Below are 22,433 nucleotides of genomic sequence, written 5' to 3'. Positions count from 1 at the left end.
CCAGCAGGTGCTACAGGCGTCCCGCGGAACTGGCAGCGCCGACGGCGGAGACGGCCCACGGCCGCGGCACAGCCGGCCAACGAGAAACCACCCCAGCACCAGTTTCTTAAAAAGCGGGCGCTGCACAGAGGTGGGGAGCAAACTTCCCGAGCCGCGGCACACGTGCCATCACGCCACCGCGGTTCGCGTTGCGGCCTCGGCTACCCCTCCCCTTCCAGAAAACTCGCCGCAGCCAGCGAGACGCTCAAGGAAAAATAAGAAACGCAGAAGGAACAAACGGACGTGTCGCGTGGGCTATAGTTATCTCTAGGTAACGGAGCTACATTTATTTAGACAGTTACAAAGCACAGTATACGTCGTATTTCAGCATTTTAAAATAGAAAACTGTCATCTCTATTGATCAAGAAAATGAAAATGTTGCCTGAACTGGCAAATTACACTGCAAAACACATGGAAACTGTCATCAAAGCTCATATTCTAAACTCTCGATACAGATATAACCTCAGGAGTAAAATGATCCGGTTCAAACGTACAGATACACTAAGAAACCTGCCAATTTCCAGTATCTAAGCCTTCCTTAGAATACGAAGCTTTCATTGCCGTTGCTCATCACTGCAAATACTGAGACTAGTTAGGTGCTAGCTAGACCATGACCTTATAAAATGGATACTGTGGGAAGACCTTTTTAGGTTACAGGCCCTGTTTTCCACTGAGTCCCATTACACAACATGTAAATCACCTCCCAAGACTTCTATGCAAACAAAAATATAGACCATGCTTAAAACACACCACTCTTCAAAATACCTTCTTAAAAATCACAGGTTTGACCATACGATAATGTTATTTGCCCACTGCCTGATTGACAACTGTGTTCTGATACAACCTCGTCTAACAAAACCCCCTCTGTTTAGCACTTCACGCTCAGATACAAATCCACTTTGAATCAATTTTTAAAAGATAACAATGGAAATTTGGGGCCAGGTAGAGAGATTTGCAGGATACTAAGTAGCTGCCTAAATATGCTACTTAATGCTATGGGATGGATTTCAGAAATGTATGTATGTTGACAGGAGGCGGGGGGGGAGGGGCAGGGAGAGAGAGAGACATGGCCAGCAGGTATTTCTGCAGTGTTAGGCTATTCATGGTATAATGCACATTCATACTGAATTTCAGCAAATAATACCAATCCAATGACGCAACAGTATATAAAAGAAAACTTACTGCTGCTTTTGTGGCACTCAAGAGGAAAAAAAAATAAATTAAAAAATCCTATTCAAAATCATATGCCCAAAAGGAAAGTTGACTGAAAACTATTTTGCAGTTTATACAAGGTTATATAAATCAAAGTAAGATGCTCCCACTTCAAATAGAGGTCTGCTACCCTGCTAAGAGAACTACTCACTACTTCCCATGTATATGCACCTAGTGGTTCTTAAGACCCTGGCTTAACACAAAGGCTATTTGTCTTGAGTTAAGCCATCAATATCTTGGGATACTCTAATAAATTAAGGCAGTCAGCAATGCGAGTTAAACAGGGCCCACCACCCCCATGCTTGGATTCAACACCTAGAACAGATGAAGTTGCATTATACTAAAAAGAAGGGGAAAAAAGTCTTATTCAAATGCATCCTGAAATGTTGAATTTTAAACATTGAATTTTAAAAAAACCCCACACATTGGGTGAGATTGTTCACCACATCTCTAAACTCAGTAGCACAAAATACACAGTCCAGAAGGTTGAGGAAGGTTGCTTCAGGCCTTGCTCCTACGTTGCCTGTCCCTCCACAGAGCCTCACCTCATGCTGCAGTCTTTCTTTATCTACCTCACTCCTCCATCTAGCCTTATCACACTTCCTAACACCTATCTTGAAAAAAATGCTTGGCAAGAAGATGCCTTCTAGTGCCTCTCCATTTTAGAGAGCCTGGGAAGGAATAAAGTGAAGATCTCACCATACATACAGGAGGCAGGCTCATGATCACCACAGTTTAACAAGCTACCGTTTCCAGATGAATACAGCAACTGCATATGCTCTCAGCCTTTTGAGTATGTGAAGTACCACCCTAAACTCAAATTATCAGAAGTTACTGGAGTTGTGGGAACTACTCTGACAAATGTAGTAACTTGTGAGGTCACAGCAACTTGACCAGAAGCTCCATTTCAAAACTGAATTAAAAGCTGTATTTCCTCTCTCCATCATTAACTTTTTAGAAATGACTGCTTTGATTAAAAAAAAATGCAAAACATCAAGCTTCATAAGGTTTTGGTAGGAAAACTTGGTTTGCTTTTCAGGAAATAATTAGTGCCTAGTTCATTTTGCCCCCTCCGCCCCCTTAATTAAATTCCTCTTCCACCCCTCCCACTGCCCAGTTTCTTCTTCCCTTTCCTCCTTTGACTCTGCATATGTCAGTATTACTTACCTTCCACTACTCTGATACACATACACATATGTACGTATTCAGTTACCCATTTTTCTTCATTTCCTAACATCTAGATTTCTGCTGCCTCAGCTGCCTCATTTCTGTCTGCTTTAGACCTCCTCCCCTCTTTAAGTTGCTTTGGACAGGTACCACTGCTTCCAAACACAGCAGCTAGACTGCCACCTTTTTACTCATGTACAATTGCTTTTTCAGGTTTCCAAGGTGTTTCTCTGCACTACACTTAACAGGTGCAAGAGAATGACAATTCTCTTTGCTAATGGTCTACCAACCAGAGTTTTGGAAGAACTGTGACACCTCTTGACATCAATAATTTAAAATATTATTAAAATTTCTTTGAATAAAAAAAGTCCTTTATTCCCAATATGCACTGAAACCTATCCAGTCCCTTTGAAAAAATCTTTAGAACTGAAACAGTGTTTAAAAACTGCTTTTTAAGAGAGACACTCCTACTATTTCATAATTCCTTTGTTTTTTGTAGTGTAAGTTACGGAGCTGAGTAAGATTTCTTCAGGGACACTATGGATTAATAATAGATGCAGAAGAAGAGCAGAGCTGGTGAGTGCACTCACACCCTCCTAAGCCTCACTGGATGTGAAAGTGTTTCTAAACAGCATATTCTGGAATGCTGACACGACTCCATACACTACAGGATTATTTAAAAAGGCAGTTTTTAAAGCTTTTATACTACTGCTACCAAAATGTCCGTTACATTTTAAGCACTTCCAATGCAATTTCAATTCTGGAAGCTCACAAGGTGTGATCTACAGCGCAAGTGGAGTTTTCAGCTGGAACAATTAATAAAAGAGTTGTGAACTATGGTAGGGATGATTTTGGCGGGGTGGGCGACTGGGGGGCTTTATAGCTTGTGTTAGGGCTGTCTAGTACTTTGGAGACCAGCAGGAGCAGTACTGACCTTCATGGGACGATGTGCTATCCTGGCTAAAATAATACTGGACTTCATTTAGCTTTCTGGTATATATACTGACGTCCGCAGTATATGAAGCAGCATGCTGCATTTGCTAACCATTTAAATAAGCATGAGCCCAAATACGCTCCTGCGCAGGATGGGTGGCAATCCTGGATGTTTCTTAGTTCTACCCTGCTTCAAGCACTACCAGGTGTTCTGTTCTGTCAATAGGTAAGATGTTTTAGAGCAAAATAACTACCAGACCTGGACTTATTTTGCGTTACAAATAGGTGTGGTGCTCCAGAAATACTCACATCTTGCCTTTTAAGAAGAAACAAGAAGAATGCAGCTTTTGGGAGGGAATAAAAAAAAGTGAAAAATATTTTCTCTTTTCTATAGTCTAAACTCAGCTTGATGACCAGAATTTTCACTTTTCTTCCTTCTGAGGACATAATCTATTTCTTTTCTCTGGCCACTTTGCTTCACTTAAAACCAGTTATTCTCCTGGCAATAAAGCAGAGCACTCATGGTAGAAGACAAGGCAGATGAAGTAAAAATACATGGCATGTTTTTTCAGGTTTAAAAAAAAAAAAGCTATTAATTAGATTATAAAATCCAAGGTTGTACATACGGAATAGCAAAATTAAAGTGAACTGGAATATCTGAAAGCATGCATGTTTACCTGTATTTCTTTCTACTAAAATTACCTGGACACTATAGTAAATCGAAGTACCTGAGTTAATTCGGGTGATTGATTATTCAATACTCACAGCACAAAAATTAATGTGTCTCTTTCTGCATAAGGTTACATAAGAAACTGCATAAAAGTTACATTATTACACTGTATAGATGTGCATAGACACAAATGCACACCTTCAAGTAAACTCAAACCCACTAGCTCTTCAGCAGTAACCTTCTGAGGTTAACATGGTACAAGTTAAAGCAAAGCCAAGTAGTTAAGCAACGTTGCAAATAATTTCCAATAGTTTCCTATTTTTTCCACCTTCCTGTAAACCTTTTCAATAGTTTCTACAGAAATATTGTTGGATCAGAAGAGACAACTGCTCACAAAAATGCCTCTTTGCCCACTAAAGTATGATTCATAATACAAAGAAGCTGTAGAAGTTAGGTTCAAATTAGTTTGTGTATAGCATTTTGGAAGAGTGTCTATGCAATCCTCAGTCACAGGGCTTACTAGTGTACTCTTCTGGCTTTGTATAGTTAGACGAATTCATCAAGTATATATATTGCTGGTTTAAATGCAATTAAACTCGTTTGAACAAATAACATGGCTAATTACATCAAGTTTTTAATGTGTAGCCTTCTGGAAGTAGTCATAAGGGGTTAACATTTCTTAAATTAATAAACACAATTATTTTTAAGTTACAGATAAATCATTGTTTCCTTAAATAGTGATCTCTTCTTTGTGTTATTTTAGATACTTCAACTGACCATTGCCAGAGTCTCTGTGCATCTTATCAAAAACCTGAGGGATGACAGAACAAATTAAGTACATATTGAGACTTCCTGCAAGGTAACAACTTGAGAAGAATATTACTTATAGCCTATAGTTGCCCTATGCAGCCCCAATGGGTAAGTTACTGAAGAAACTATCAGAAGGCCTGTATATGTGTGCCTGCAGACGTGTAGACACAAATATAAAATATGTCTACCAGAGAGCTGTAAAGCAAAATAATATTCAAAACCAGAAAATTATTTTTTAAAACAAATGTTCCCTTATAGCCATTATCACAATACCCTAGATATACTTTAATCATTGCACAATAAAACTTGTGCTTCACTCAGATTGGTTAACCAAAAACTTGGAGCAGCAGACATTAGCAGTGCAGGTCAAGCTATTCAGAGCATATGTCCAAGTTCCCACATTCAAAATGCAAACATTATAACGTTAGATGTATAACGTTGAATATATTCAATTATTTTAGCTATTAGGTGACTCAGGAAACTACACATGACAGTAAGGATTACCCTGTATTTCTGTACTTTGAAAGTATGTAAAATAGACAGAGTGACAACACAGTGTAATTATCTATATTCTAACCAGATATGCCTTTAAAAATATCAACATTTCTGACTGTATATACAAAATCGAATATCGGCAGTTTCAGGCAACTAACGCAATCACATGTTGGATGTTAAAATCAGACGTTAGAATTTAGAGATAAATCTGAAGGTATCTTATTAATTTTCTCCTGAATCATTCAGTAATTTGACATAATCACTGCCAAGGTTATTAAAAACAAACAAACAAAAACCACTGGCTGTATTTATTCCAATATAATTTTAGAAGAAAAAAGGAATTGTTTGCTGTAAATAATTGTATAGGGGCATGAACAGGGCAGGCACCATCTCTTTAGAACTCTGATTTTTTTTTTTTTTTTCAGAGGTTGAATTTCTTTGAATTCAGAGGCCTGTACTTTGTGCCAGTCCTGTGAACAGATCTAGGTCTCTTGACTTACAGTTTTTTGATACTGCATGAAGGAACAATGTATAAGAAAAATATCAGGCTGGAGGGTGAACTGGATTTCACATAAAAGAAAGAGGTAAAGGGAATATAGGAAGTATGAAGTTGTGATTTTGGAAAGAAATGTTAGAGGACTGAAAGTGCAACAGAAAAATAACAGTAGGTTCTTGAAGATAAATACGAAAATAAAACACAGCAAGGAGGACCAGCCCATGGCACAGTCCGAGTGAAGCTGTTCTTGATATTACTACACAAATTCACTGAGTAGGTTTGACTGAAGTAGTTGAAGTCAAGAGAAGTCACTTCACTGACATCAGTAGGCTTCATTCAGGCCACTACATGCAGTCCTTCTGATCCCTCTTCCTTTCATCTAGGCTGAGAATCCTCCCCATCTCACTGAACCGTGCCGTCTCCCATTTCTCTAAGAATCTGTGTCTGTACCCACCCCGCAGAGTTTTTTTTAACCAGTCGCGTCTATGCCTGCCTCAAACCAATAAAATTTATAGAGCCTCTGCACCCTTCTTGTAATGGGCAGGAACAAAGCCCATTGAGTATATTAGTGCTAATGGGAAAGCAGTGGATTGAGGAGAGGCTCAGGAACTCTGGGACCATTTGAGTAATTGCAAGCAGTGAAAACATACACACACAGCTAAAACATAAGGGAAATTATTTACTTTTGCTTATTTAAGCTGTGCATAGGGAGTATGAAGCTTTTTCATGCAAATTATTTACAGCCCAAATATAGCATAAGGCACGTTAAACATTGAAGCACAGGTCCAAATTTTATTATCTAGTGCTCAGACCTCATGGCTAGTCAGAGTATCTGCTAACAGAACGTTTTCAAAAGCAAACTCTGCCCTCGTGGAGCCTGCCATTACTGGATTTAAGTATTTACTATGCTTTGAACTACTGCTTTAACTTTTTTTTTTTTTTTTCTGGTGCATATGTGACAATGTTGACAGGAGTTTCTATCAGTTCAGGATACTAACTAGAAAGACTAAAATATTATCAGGCTATGTTGGCCAAATGTTTGAAAGCAAGAAATCTCCCATTGCTTCAATTTCCTTCAAATACTTGATATCTTCCTTTGGGGAAGTAACTTGTGTTTTATCATAATGATTTCTATTTGCTTCTGGAGCATGAGTCATGCTCTTCAATTATTTTCAGTTGATTGTGTAATTATTAGTGAGAATGGGGTTTGGCTAGTCTTTATTCAGTTTGGGTTTTTTTAATAAGAATTTCTGCTTACCTTCGGGTGAAGTACCTGGCTTTTGAGAAAACGCTGAGCTTATTTTACTCTTCTTGCTGCTGTTGCTGTTGACAGACAAGGTGGACTGAATTTTTCTGTGCATTTTTTCTGAAACAGGAGCCGAAAGTTTTCTGTTGTCTGCAGGCGCGTGCTTGACCCCATTGTGAATTCCACTTCCATTACTCAGACCCACGTGGCCGTTTTGGATTTTGCCACTTTCTTCCTCACCCCTTTCCAGTGCTGAAGTATTCGGCTGCGGCAAACGTTGAGGTTGTGCTTAAAATGAAAGAAAGAAAAGGTTAATTTAAATTGTAAATTGATAACTGAACACTTTAGGCCAGACTGGGAATGCAACTTTCATTGCTCTTATTGATCTAAGAATAGACTGAAAAGTTAACATTCCCCCATCAAAACAAGAAAGCAAAAAATATCTCTAGGTTAAAAACAATCATTAGGTATTCAGAAAGCACCTCATGTCTGTACGAGGCCTAGATTCCCCATTTGGCACTGCACGGAAGGTTTGCAAGACTTTGTGAATTACACAGAGAGAAAGAGTAAGGCAAGCAATTTGAAGAAGGAAAAAATCGAGAATGGGAGAAGAAGTAGCAAAACTGAGAAAAACTTGGGTTAAGGGAGCCAAATGAGGAATGAGAGAAAAAGGTATGGGAAGGAAGATACAGACTGCAGTAACAGAAGTAAAGCCAACCTGCCAGTCTTCAAAAAATAACCTGAGTGACATGGTAGGGGGCCCCCGACACTCAGCCACCACAGACCAGTATATTAGAGAAGAATAGGAGCACCCAGGTAACTAACAACAATTTGAGCTTAAATTCCTAAAGATCGTGAATTGCTGGGAAGAACAAAACCAATCGAAATCTGGTTTTGCGGACGAGGTGATCCAGTAACCAGAAGGAACATGCATTCAAACACTGCACAGCTGTGGCAAGCCAGAGTGTCCCCCCCCCCTCCATAGTCCTTAATTCAGAATCACAATTTTTAAAATGGCTGTAATGGGCCAGTTCAGGCTTTAAGGGCAACAAACTGAAATGGTCAAAGGAAAAAAATACAAAACCTGTCAAGTCAGGAATCTGCAGTGGCCTGGTTAAGACTCCAAGGTACATGTTATAAACCCATTGTAATGAGAGGGCCTGAAACTTGACCATTCTTTGTTGAGCTACTGTATCACAAAGGAGTGGGTTTTTAATAACATGGAAAATACATTGTCTATGTATTTAAAATCTGTATCTAAAGAACAGAAAAGATGCAGGGGTTTTGGGGTTTTTTTTTATGTAAAGCTTTGTAATAAAACAAGTGGTTTCCAATTAAAGATTCTTATTTAGGGAAAAAAAGCAGACTTCTTGGAAAACTAATTAAACTATACACATAGTAACACAACAAGATTTCATAATCAAAAAGCATCAGCCCAATCACCTCTCCTAATCAAAACACTACTGTATCACGCTTGGACATAAAGAGGTTTTCAGACAGCCCAATCTTCAACTATTTATACATCTAATGTCAGGGGAAAAGCCCAGATTCTACTGAACACTCAACTGAAGAGAGATTAGACAGTGCGAGCGGTAAAGAAAAACAGTGCTGCAGTTCATTCTCTTTTCAGATGATTCACATCCATTTTCAGATGATTTCACAGTACGGCTTCGTACGTAGATTACACTGTGTCCAAGATAACAACACGTATAGATAATTATAGTTAGCTTCCTCTAAAAGAAACATTTCCACTGATCACTTCAGGTACAAGTTACCAAACTTTCGGACAAATACTACTGGGACACACAGACCAACATGTTCTCTAAAAAGACTCTCAGTTCTGAATTTGCCTAACAAACCCTTAATGCTTCCTCTTTATCAAGGACACTGATAGCATTCTCAGATTGCTTCCTCCAACTATCATAAACTTGTCCAGATTAAACTTCAGACAAACCTTAAAATTTAAGTCCTGGTCACGTTCACAGGCAAAAAGAGATACTCTTCTTAGTAGTTTAAATATGAACTGGTTCATTTTTTCTTGCCATTTGATTTTTTTAGTCACAGCAACTAAGACTTTAAGAAGATACCCTAGACTGCCCACATCTATCTAGGTCAGAGTAACCCTGATTGAACCCGCTTTCCAAAAGTGATAATTTTGTGTTGCAGGAAAGAAAGGGAGGGCTGAGGGAAACATTGGTGCTTTAGCCTCCCCAAAGATGCTGCAGGGAAGACAAAGACCATTCCCTTCCATTACCAGCACCAACTGCTCACAAACCTCCAAGCCAACAGAGCAGGAGCACAACGCTATCTTGACACCTGAACGACTGTTGCCCAAAAAGTTTTTCATTGGTGATATTGAAACTCCTTCTCCTTTCAGTTTTGCAGTAGTGTTTGCAAAACCTATGAACAGAAGCATAAGCAAGGCACTTTCTTCACTCTGGAATTCAATTTGTGGTATATATTCTGTTAACATTTCCAGACTTTTGTAAAGGCCCCAAAAGAAATTTTTAGGGAGTTTTCTCCTACGTGAATAGGATTCATTAGAAGTATACTACCAGGAACCCTTTGTGTACATCATCTTTCTACGTATGTGCAAAACTAATTTTGTTAAAAATCAAAAGCTATTCCTTCCAATTTAAAAATAGTCAATGTAGACCTAACCACAGTCAAAAATAAACTTTAGCAACATCAAGAATCAAAATTTTAGTCTCGAAAATTCAGTGTTCATACCCACAGCTCCCCATAGCTTTATTTTCATTATCCCACTCAAATGTAAATTGTACTATTAGGGAAGAGTGTTTTTCTCGTTCCATGTAACAATGTTTCCTCACACAGCACTGCCTATGATTCCCAACTGTGGAGTGATACAGTTGCACCAATAACCTAGAATTACTGGGGAGGCAGTTAACTTTCCTCAATAAATAAATGCAATAGACTATACTAAAAATTCTGTATGTCTGGACATGTAAGGTTCTAAAATTGACAGTTATGACCTTTTCCAAGCCAGCTAAATTGGTGGTGACAGCTTATAATTGTTTGTGTATTTTTGGTGCTTTGCTACAATACAAAAACTTGACAAATTATCCAAAATTCAATCTTCAAAATTAGGTGTGTTTCTGTCAAACTGTGGGTGAATGGAAAGTCTTGAGGAATCTAAACAGTTATATGCTTTTGCTTTTATTATTATTTTTACTAAAAGTTTGGGGAGTTTTTTGGTGTTTTGGGGTTTTTTTTAATTTTTTATTAAATAATCCTGTTCCCAAAGTACTCTTACTCCAGTCTTTTAGCATTAACATACAACTTTTTAGCTGACTGGCTTTACAGTATTCGCATGTGATACGTAGGTCAAATCAAAATGAAATAAAACCCCAAATGGATTAGTTATCTCAATTTAAATTTATTTTAACTTTATTGATAATTTTGCACCAGGGAGACTTGAATCTTATGGTTAAAACACACTTGAAACCTATTAGGAACCATATGACCGCATTCTAGCATAAAGAACAAAAGCAATTGACAGTTCCAAGATTAAGCCACAACCACTCAGTTTAAAACAGAAATATTTTTACCTTATTTTTTAAAGGTTGTGTATATCTTAAAAAAAAAAGGTGTAATATGGGGAACGACACAATGCTTCTTAAAACACAGTGATACCCAGGGACTCTCACTCTCTCTTTAATGATCCACTGCTCTCATTCAGCTGTCTTTCTTTTTTCAAATCTTTACATATGTGACAGCTCTCAAAAGTAGACCATAGACCATCTGGCATTTTCAGAGGTGTAACTTGTGCAAATTCAGCTCTACTGGGAACACAATGCTATCTTCTGCCTGCGTTATAAAAGATACAATAGAATGTAGAACTTATGAGTTGTTTTGAATTATTCATTTTTTGCCTGTATATTCAAGAAATTTTACAAACTCTGCATTTTGTACTACATAATCACATGCGTTAAAGGTACAAAGAAACTTTTTGACACCTCTTTTCTACAGAAAGATGGCATTTTGTTTGATATGTGAACATTCAGCGCCTGTTATATCATTCTAAACAGGCCATGTGCTGCTACAAAAGATCCCATTTTACACTCTATGTATGAGCAAAAATTTTATTCTTGATATTCAGTAACTAATGCAATACACATCAAAATTTCAAATATGAGTTGGATGAACATTCAACATCTTCAAATCAGGATGGCACTGGTCACTTACTACATGTTAAAGATTTTTTTAAAAAATAATTCCTCACACAACATAGAAATATTGTCATTTCAAACATCCACAATGAATAGTTTCAAATGTCCTAAGAAATAGTGTGCTTTTTAGGTTAATATGTTTTTAATCTTTAGCAAAACCAGTAGATTTAAGTCAATATTTTATACAGTGCTAACACTAGTGGATTTTCAATAAGAATGATAAATATTGGATTAATGATTCAATAGACTGAATCTTTTTTGATAGAAAACTAGCAGATAATGTAGCTAGTAATAACTATACATGAATCTGCTGCCTGTGGAAAAGCAATAAAAAGGCAATATATTGCTATAGCATATAATCTATTAGCGTGTTTCACTGCTTCCTTGTCATTGGTTTCCTTGCAAAGTGGGCCTTAATACAATAACTTCTGCTGTTATTTAACTGGCTTTACATAATAATTTAATTGTGAGGTTACTATCTGGTGAATAAATATTCGAGTACTAAACATTTACTATGGTTTTGATGGTTTTGAAGTAACTACGCACATTCTCACTCAGACTGGAAAATCCTTAGCACAGTTTAAATGAGTATACACCTATATATGCAGACTAACTATACATAGTTTACACCTTGCAAAATAACAGCTATTCTTAGGAGAAAAATCCTGATGCATGCATTTAACAGAAAAATGCATGTCAATACAGGGAAACTCTCAACCAAAAGAGGACAGTCATCATTAGGGATTTTAGACAAAACACAAAACCAAACATACACGGAATACAGACTCCTCAGAGTCAAAGTGAATCAAAAGAAAACATCAGGAGGGAGGGAAGAATTGAGACAGCTAATTAGTAGCCTAATCACATCAAAAGCAATTCCAAGGCCGTTGATACAGATGCCCGTAGAGTTTGCTAGGCTGGCCAATGCCACCGACAGAAAAAATACTTTCCAGTTTACAGCCTGGGTCATCGGACCGCATACCAAGAGAGGCAAGAATACTGTTTTTCTTCATTTATGACACAATAGTTTATGACATCAGATCAGGCCACCAAAGCCATATTTTTGCAGGTGGACTAGGGAGGAATAAAATGCACAACTCCTGGGTGTAAAAAAATGTAACCTTTGGTATTTTCAAATATTGAGAAAATACAAAGTATCATTTCATCTGAAAATATCCTCAAGGCTCCTCTGCCTCCCAAAACAGTTGCAACCACAGTAAGAGGATGAGCTCTTTTTAGGAAATACAGAGGTCCTGCTTGGGTCCATTAATGTTGAAAGCCAAGATCTACATGCTAATTTGAGCTGCAGAAATTGTTTGATCTCAGTGGTAGCTGCTCCTACTCCCTCTGCATGGATCACAGGGAAGAGACCACATGCAAGGGAGGTAAGAATCAGGCCTCTGTTTTTTATCAGTGCTTCTTCGAACACAGACCTAAGCTTCAGGGGAAAAATAAAGTAGATGACAGATAGTCATGGATTGCACAGTAAAACCAGGGCCTGCCTGGATTCTAGAGTAAAATTAAGGTGATTCCAAATTGCTTCTGGAAAAGACGTAAATTCCTGAGATATAAAAGGCAACATTTCCAACTGACTAGCAAAAAAATCTTACCTTTTCAAAAGTATTACAAATTGTATGCATTCACATGCTCAATAAGCATAAAATTGCAGTGAAGCTGGGAGAACTCAAATATCTCAATCTCTCCCCCTCCCCACTTTTCTAACTAAAATCCTGACTAGTCTCTACATGGATCTTCAAACTACATCAATAGTTTTCTCTGCCTAGCTATCCAGAACATTAACATTCAGATTACAAGATGTACCTCTGAGTCAACCTGTGAAGTGGCTTTTGTCAGCAATTATTTTTGAATATTTTCTAGGACATAAATAGCATATACTGCAGCTTCCATATCACAGAAGGCATACATTAACTAAATAACAAGGTACCATCAAGGTACAATCTATCTTTTAAAATCAATTTTTTACACTGAATTTTTTATACCATGCTGACTTTACAAGGAAAACAAAGTACCAACTAACAGCATCAACCACCTTTTTAGAATTGCTTCTTGTAAGACATGAGGACATCTTCAAAACGAATACAATATATTATTATGAAACAGGATGTCCTTTGTAATGAAAATACTGTAGTAAAATCGCTGGTACGAGTTTTACAGGACCCACACTGAGAACACTTTGTTAAAATACGTCTGAGAACACATCCAGGGAACACCAGGTATAACAGAAATGGGGCTGGCAGGGGACAAAGGGAAAAGACATTTTATCCCGTCAGCTCTCAGCCGGTGAAGGGCTGACAAGAATGGCAAACGCATGTATGCATGTGTGTTTATGGGTTGAGAAGGCGACACAAGTGCACAAGAAGGTGCCAAGAGTACTCTTAAATCTGTGCAAAGACACCCGCAGTGCCTTCCTTTGGAAGCACTGCAGGACCTTACACACTGTTTGAAGGGCTGCAGGAATTGTATAAAGATGTCTTTGACATACGCAGAAAGAAGCCGTTACCACAGGGAAGCATGAAAAGGGCTGGTAGCCAGAGGTTTACAAAGTTGATAGGCTTTCCCGCTGAAAATGTGGAGTGAATTTCTTTATTTACAAATCCTCTTTCCTGACATGTTTTTACAAAATGAAGAAATGCCTGCTGACTTTTTTTAATGACAGCAACAGCAAATTTTTAATCATTGCTGAACCGAGTAAATCCTTAACATTTTTAATTACCTATCTTTTAACAATTATCTCAAAATCCAAATATCCTTTTGTCTTCTAATTACCACTATCAGTAAATTCTTTCTTTATCATACACAATCTTGCCATCATTAGCAATGTTTTGTGAGACTGCAAATATTGGCATCTATGATAAACTTTGCAGATGATTTGGAAATTCTTGCTAGATCACAATATAGTTAAAAGTAAAGATGATTTACATAATGCAATATTGCTAAGCCACATCTGCATGAAGGGGAATATAGTTCTTACTGTAGCATACAAACAACAGTAGCTCGCCATGAAAAATCCAAGAAAAGAGTCAAACACAAAACAGGACATTATAAGTAACAGGCACCCAGACACCTGGGGAATAAACATCTATATAAAGCTGTGTTCAAAAGTGGGAAACTTTACTGCAAGCTTTCCACCTGCAACATTTATTTATCCATTTTTCTCCCCATACATTCTGCTACAGGACTGGAAAGAATTGCAGCGTATTTGCTCTTATGTTTCATAGCATTACAACCACCTAAAGCAGGGGTAATCATTGCATAGACATGTGCAATGGCAGGTTAACTCATGGTCACCATTCCAACGTTCCATGGGCATATTTATGGTGTTTTACACATTAATTACTACTGAAGCTGATTTTTTTTTATATTTAAGGTGAAATGCCTAGTTCTTTCGTCCTATGTTTTCTACATAGATAACTTATTAGGAGGCATCTTAATCTACTTGATTTCATTGTTGCTGTTGTTAAATCTTGCTTTATAATGCACAGTGACTTGTAGAAATTGGTTTGAGAACAAAATAATAAATGCATTAAGAATCAGAGAATTGGGCTTTTTGTTAATTTCTGAAGTGCTGAAAGTGATCTATATTTCTCCAACACAAAACACAAATAATCAGTAATTTAATAAATCTGAAGACAGTCCCCCAAACTATAAAGGATACAAAGGGGTGCAAACCGAATACAATCCCATCTCACTGAGGAACAGAATGCTTTGCTTCTGGAGCTTTATTTTAAAGGGAAGGTTAATTAACCACTAGACCCAAAAAAGGTAATCCAAGCTGTTGGCATGACAATTACAGCAGTTATGCAATCAGTATCTATTACAACATATGGTTACACCACCACAGAAAGACACACTAGTGTCCCGTGGAATTTAAGACATTAAGTCAAATATGTGGAACAGTTTTGATGCCCTTCACCATTGTGTTACCTGTTCCCAAATCAAATAATAAACATCAAAGAGAAGCTACAAATAACAGGATATGGCTTGCTGGGTATTGCCTCATAAGCAGCACAGCAGGATGTACCAGACAGGAGAGATAACCTCAATGTCATTAATAGCTGTAACCTGGGCAAGTGCACAAACAGGTCCTCTTGGCTCCAGCATCTCCTGCTCCCTTCCTCAAAACCCCAGCGACTGCTGACAAACTAGATGTTGTTTCACTGCAGGAAAGAACGTGGGACGGTGAGGCAAATAGCTTCTCAGCCTAGCCTGTTCACCATTCGCCTCCGAGTGAGAAAATACTCAAAGGACTGGTTTATTCTCCACTGACCATATATATACACTGAGTTTTCAGACAACGAGATTACAGTGTTCAGTTAAACTCATACAAATAAAAAATGTCTGTACTTGGTTTTAAAAAGAACATGAAGGCAAATGCTTGGAACAAGCAATTCCCTTAATGTTCACCTTGATTTCTAGTCTTCCACTCACCTAAGTGACAGAATTTCAGAAGACTCCAAAAAGTGCTCCACCTCAAGTAGGAATCTGACCCTCTGCTCTCAGTGCTCTTTTGGCAACTCTATAATTCTAAGTAATACCCAATGCTACTATTAACAAACCTAAGAAGATGCAGAAATAAAAATAGGAGTAAAACCAGAATGACAGCAACAAAGAGAGGGTAATGTAAAAAGGTAGCAGGAAAACAAAGAATATCAGTACAAAAATAGTAATACATACATTGATAACTGAGTTTCTGATCCTTTTGCTGCACTCATTTTCTCTCTGCTATTCTTTCTCACAACCTAGAGCTAATACTAAGTTTGGCATCAGCTGATATCAAGTACCAGAAAACCAAAGGAAGAAAGAGAGAAAGCACAGCTGCAAGGAAAATGGAACAGGAGAAGCAAATGGGCAGTAACCACGAGGAACAAGCTAAAACTCAGGATTTTACATTATTAAAACAATAGTAGGGCAAAAACATCAAAAGAAAAAAGAGCAGATAGCAACCACCAAGAAGAAGACAGCACTGGAGGGGAAGGAGACAGAAAGGGAAAAAATACATAGTGAGCTGAGCCACTGCAGTCTGTGAGGGCAGAAAAGAATAGGGAAGAAGAAACAAAAAAATTCACAAGTAAAATCCCACTAGAGCTGAAGTATTTGCTACAAATTTTACATGTAAGAAAAGAATTAAATGATAAATCACTAGTTGATAAGCAATGAAATAAACTAAGATAAACACATTGTACTTATACAGTGATCTAGTATTGAAGCAATAGTTCCCCTTCTGCTCAAGGTCAGAGAGGCTCCTGGAGCCCAGGCCAAAAATCAGCCACATTCAGCAATTGCAGCGTGATGGAAAAATGGAAATTCTGTGTCAGAAAGCAGGGCGAGGACTTGAGGTCCACAACAATAACTCTTCATGACCCAGCCTGTTGTTACTGCAGACTGGATAGCTAATAGAGTGATTGTCAGTCAGAGAAAAAAGATATGGAAATGTAGTAGAGAGTGGAATAAGTGTCCATCTATTTCCCGATCCTGAAAAAGCAAAGCATGAGGAGAAAGAGAAGCAACCTGTGTCTCTGCACGGACAACATTAAACACACTGAGAACAACTAGTCTCTGCTATGGATGTCCTTCAGCTACGGGAATTCTCTCAAGACAAGCAGGGTCTAGGAGATGGGCACAGGACCCCCGTCACTGATCCACCTCGCTGCTATGCCCATGGACTTGATGAGTGGGGCTTTGCCATCCCAAAGCACTCCAGGGTCCCCAGGTCACCAAAGGATTTTTGAGTCACACACAGAAAGTCCAGGCAGAGCTACCACAACCGAAGCTGGCTCTTGGGCTGCTTTATGCCACTGACGTGCCAGTTTGGCATCAGGATGACCCAGAAATGAGAGTTCTTGTTCCTTTTTTGAACTAACTGTTTTGGTGCGCCTTGAAGACATATGGGACAATCTCACCCAAGATTTTGTGCAAGCTGTATAAATCAGATTCTTGAGAATACACCTTGAAAAGTCCTCTTATCAGAGTCCTTGAAAAACCTGAATTCTCTTTTTTCCTTCCCTAGATTCAAAACTGCAAGCAACCATGGACTAACGGCTGCATCTCTGCATCAGAGCTCACTGTCTTTTCCCTTCCCCACCCCAGGCAGTTTTTAAAGTTTTTTAAACAGGCAGTTTAACTTTGTTTTTTACACTAAAACAGTAGCTTCATAGGCTGAAGGGAAATGCAACGTTGTATTTCAGGATGTAAAAATTTATCAGCTAAGAGATTTGTGTGTTCAATTCAAAGCTGATGTGCTTAACACGCAATCATTGTCACCAATACTTAGCACAAAGGAAAATGTTTTTTACTTACTGCTTATTTACTGTATTCTACCACAATGATCTAGGAAGTCCTCTTTCTGACTCAGCTGGACAAACCCACCCATCCTGGCCAAGCTTTCATACACGACCTCCATTACATGTATTCAATATAGTAAAAAAAAAAAATATGCTAAATGAATTTTTGCCTGCTGCTCACACACACATCCCTTAGAGCAGTGCAAAAGTCAGATTGCTGACCATGCCTGGTGAAGACCGAACTTCCTGTAAAAATTATGCACTTCATTTCCTGAAAGGAAGCAAAGCATAAGCTGCTCAAACAATTCACAAGAAAGCTCTGATATCTGAGCCACACAGTTACAAATCTGTCCTGCTAGAAAAATACAGCGTCACATCAGTGACCAACAGCTACAAGCACAAAAATTCAGAGAAACAAACGCATTAAGACAAAGGAGAAAGCACCAGATTATCTGAAGAAACAGGTAAATTGTCTTAACAGGATGAAATTACCTGTAAAACTTTTTTCTTTCGTCCCACAACTGAGCTAAAATTCTGATTCTCCACTCTGTTCATAAACAAGATATAAATCTCTATGAAATCATTGTGCCCAAAAGATTTCAGTGTAGTAGAGGCCAGTAGCACCTGCAAGTCCTTATACTGCCGAAGTGACTGAATAGAGGCAGAATACTGGTTTTTATCTCTTAACGTACAGAAAGGGAGTATTCTTATTTCAGCATGTTTAAAAATATTCAACAATACATATGGAATAATTTTCATTCTCTATTAAAAATATAAAAAATATTTCTTTCAACTTATAAAACTACGTAATTTGGCCCACTGAAGTTTCTTTAGTTTACCTTTTGTTTAAAAATACTTCTAAGTAGCATTTAAATTTGGACGAGGCCCATGCTTTGAATCAGTGCTTCTTGCAACAAGGATCTTTTTTCTGAAAACCTTTTGTTTTGTCTTATTTAGAAGACATACTTCCTTTTACTTGTGTAGAAAAAGAAAATCGTCCTGTACACTAACAAGAATTACGTTTTTCTAAATGGAGTGCAGATACAGCAGTGAAATCTGTGCTATGTCAATGTTATTCATAATACTGAAAAGTGTCCATTTTTACATGTAAAAATGTTTTGTTACAAGGTTTTGCAAATAAGGTGAAGGATTTCACAGAAAAGAAACAGCATTTTAAGTGAAAGCATGAGAACTTAGTTACTTTTTTTTCTCCATCCTTTTTTGTCCTTTTACAATTCAAGAGCTTTAAAAAGCCACAGCTGAGGCAGCAACCTCCTCCTACCCAAAAAGATCCAAAGTACAGCAGCAACCCTTGTCTCACAGCAGAGACATGAACTACATCACGCGCAAACAACTTTCCTTCGCTGCCGACACAAGCCTTCGGCCCCACAAAAGCATTCATGCCATCAGCAGCAACAGCAGCTCGACCAGGCTGGTGCTGGGTGAGCCAAACCGCTGCCTCTGTCCCTTTGTGCTATGCAGCTGTTCCGTGCTTGGGAAACATCGCAGTCGCACTTCTTGCATTTCTTGGCCCCGAACAAAAAAGCTCTTAGGAAACCATTCAAACAACTGCCAAAAGGACAGAACAACGCTTTTTTTGGATACATCCTTATCCACTCTACTAAAGATTCGTGCCATCTGCCATTTTATTTGCACTGCTGCCATAGCCCTGCCACTTGATTCCAGCACCCTTTTCTTTCCTGTTCTTTCAGGACAACTAGCTACATTTTATTGTGCCGTATCATTTTCTTAGGCTGCTGGAATTAACAACTCACAATGGGAACATCTCCCTGCCACCTTATATTTAATGAGTGCTACGCTAATTTAGACAAAACTCCTTGCTTCTGTACAGTGCGGTACTGCCAAGCCAAACTACTCAAAAATCATCAATATTTTATTTTTAAATACATCCTTTTTATTGGCATTCTCTATTTTGAGTCTTTAACTTTCAGCTTTTGTCAGTAGCTACAGATGAAGACCAGGTTAGTTTTTTGTTTATTTTATGAAAATTTAAATCTCACATAATCACATGACTCCAGAAGCTAAGATTTTCATAGTGTGTTGCAATATTTAACAGTTGTTTTGGTTTTTTTTCCTGAATGCACAGTATCTTTTCATGATATTTAATTTACTGTTAATTCTCCAATAGTCAAAATAGTCATTCTAATTGGAAGGTTCACTGCTACTTACAAAATAGCTTAAATGTTGATACCACACGGAAGCTGAAGTGAGCAGGCCTTTATACTGAAGCACTTTAAAAAAATTTCCAGTCAGCCTCTAAGCACAACCTTCCTGTCATTGCTTACAGATACATAATTGTAACAGAGAAAGAAGTGGGGAAAGAGGAAAAAGGACTGTTCAAACAAACAACAAAAAGAGGGAAAGGGGCACTAGAGAAAATTATGCAAACAGCAAAGAGAAAAATGGCTTAGACAGAAACTATGATAGGGATGGGTAAGTCTTTTCTCTCTCTTTTTACTTTATAAAATAAATATGGGAAAGAGGATGCAGAACAATTTATTAAGAATGGGAACAAACCTTTAGCACTCTTCCAACTTTGACTCCACCACGATAGCCACCGCTTCTCTTTCTATCATATCACCAATCCATATACTCTACTTTCTTCCAAAAATACCATAATTTCTAAAGGACTTTTTTTTTTAATGATCAAAACTTTGAAGTGCCATTCTGCTATAGTCATTGTGAAATGGATTTCTAACTCTGATTTTAAGTTTTGAGAGCAAAGGGGATTACTCTACAGGAACCTTCCCTGCGCTATCAAACAAGTCTTCTCTCGTTTTCCATGAAGACCTGTTCCACAAATATCCAACAAAATATTAATAACGAGACCTAAACTTCTTGCCCTATTCCAGCTATCCCAGCAGAATCCCTGGTGCGGATGCAGACGTGATAACGAATGCAAGCTTTTGCCAGATTATTTTCTGTTGTTGAAGGAGGGAGCATAGCACAGCAAATGAGGTCTCTCTGTTAGGCTGTTCTTCTCACAGAGCTAGAGTAGCAGATGCCCTGTAATACACAAATGGTTAAAGCCAAACAGCGATTTATTTAAAATTAAGATTGAGTTTATCGATTAAATTGTAGGGAAAAGATTCCTCAGGTCTAACACTACTCTACAGATGGGAATCAGAAAATCAAGTGGACAGAGAAGTACGTGAAGTAACAGTCAAAGGAAAGGAAAGAGAAGAGGAAGGGAGAAAAAAAAGATAACTTTTATTAGAATTCCTCCTTTAAAATGGTGTTGTGCACTGTTTTTTTCCCTTCCATATCTTTCCAAAGTTAAACACTGTCTTATTTGTTGTAAATATAAAACTCACACTAGTTTCAAGTTTCCAAGTCTTGATCCAGCACAGAACAGTTTACAGAATGGCTGTGATGAAGACTGTTACAAAACATGTAGATCTTTACAACTACTTCAGATGCATGAATGTAGACTGCTAGATACGTTATAGAGTGATTAGTGTATAGCGCCACTGAAAGATCTATTCCCATATAAAAATATTTGTCAATACTAATTTTACTTTATAAATATGACAGTGACTGATCAGTAAAAAGTCAGCACACAGTAAAAAGAATACATATTGAGGTAGGGAAATAGTTACAAAGTGAGGTAGGGAATACTGAATTGTTAAATCAGCTGGTGTAATTTAATAAAATTACATATATGAAAACTACGTGTACGTTACCCAAAGTTAGCTCTGTATCCTGCCTCACCATCCAAATACTTTTTTACATCACCTCTGTGAAAAACTCAGTTTGATCACGCAGACAAACGTTTCCAGGCAGGCTGATCCCAAATCTTCTCACCAAAACTTAATGTTTCCTTCATTTTGAAATGCAAGCCAAAATAGTATTGTTCACTAATCTCCTGTATTTCTGAATTGTACAGTTCTAAAAGATGTTCACTCTGGTTTGACACTGCTTTTATGGCCAATTTTGGTCAGCGTAATAATCTTTCATTGCTTTTCTGTTAAAATGTGAATTTTATTTCAACTTGCAACTTACAGGTAGCAGTTAAAATATGCATCTGTCCTAATAAAGATATGGGAAAAGGCACATGCCTTCTACCTGGCTAACAGGTTTTATTTTTGAAGAAAGATGTATTTTAGAGCTACCCAGAGAGAAGGCAGGCTTGCTCCTGCTCTGCCGAGGAATGGGCAAACGCATTATGCTGTCTCTCAGAGGCAAAAACTTGCCCTGAAGGTCAAATCTGACTCATAGGCCACATATTTTACAGGCTTGTCTAACAGTTTGCTCTACTTGACTTGTCTCAAAAGCAAACTTCATAACATTTTATGCAAACATTATACAACCTTAAGTCTGAGCTGTAAATCAGTAAAACTCACTTAAGCTTGAGGAACCTCTGCAAAAAGAAATAGTCTCTTAGTTGAAATTCTGCTGTAATTAACATTAGCATTGCTAAATCTTACAATTTTCTCTAAACAAGCGTCATAATATTTATACCTTCAGATTAGAGTAAAAAATTGATAATTGACATACTGCATAGAATTTGAGGGAAGCAGGTTTAAATGTAAAATTTAAGTCTCTAAGTGTCATGGGTCCAGACACAAAACTCAGAATTTGAAAGCTCTTGTGTTAGAATGCCATGGGTTTGCATTTCATGATCACAAACTTCAAGAGCAGTCTCATACAAAAACATGTTTCTCACATGCCAGAACACTACAGTTCATTTAAAAACCGTTAGGCTCAGGTGGCAAATAATTCATCATTCTCTTAAATCAAGCCTCAATATTTCTGGAGGCCTACCTCATCAGTATAATGAGTTAACAAAACCTGTATTAGAAATAGCCTGAGTGACCACAGCTGTGTGACATTTGAATGTTTTTCAAAGGGA

The 22,433-nt window shown here is 37.8% G+C and overlaps 1 protein-coding gene across 2 annotated transcripts in view; it reads right to left on the bottom strand.

The window, feature by feature from the left end:
• The window catches only part of MDFIC (MyoD family inhibitor domain containing), a 52,921-nt gene that overhangs the window by 9,114 nt on the left and 21,374 nt on the right, over nt 1-22,433 (bottom strand). For both annotated transcript variants that reach the window (XM_052789132.1, XM_052789133.1), the window contains exon 4: nt 7,081-7,356. In XM_052789132.1, the coding sequence (XP_052645092.1) occupies nt 7,081-7,356 (276 nt within the window). The remainder of the gene's footprint in view (nt 1-7,080; nt 7,357-22,433) is intronic.

The sequence above is a fragment of the Harpia harpyja genome, chromosome 6 (genome assembly GCF_026419915.1).
Source record: "Harpia harpyja isolate bHarHar1 chromosome 6, bHarHar1 primary haplotype, whole genome shotgun sequence".
NCBI lineage: Eukaryota > Metazoa > Chordata > Aves > Accipitriformes > Accipitridae > Harpia > Harpia harpyja.
The sequence above is the reverse complement of the archived record's forward strand: the minus strand, read 5'-3'. Positions and strand labels throughout refer to the sequence as shown.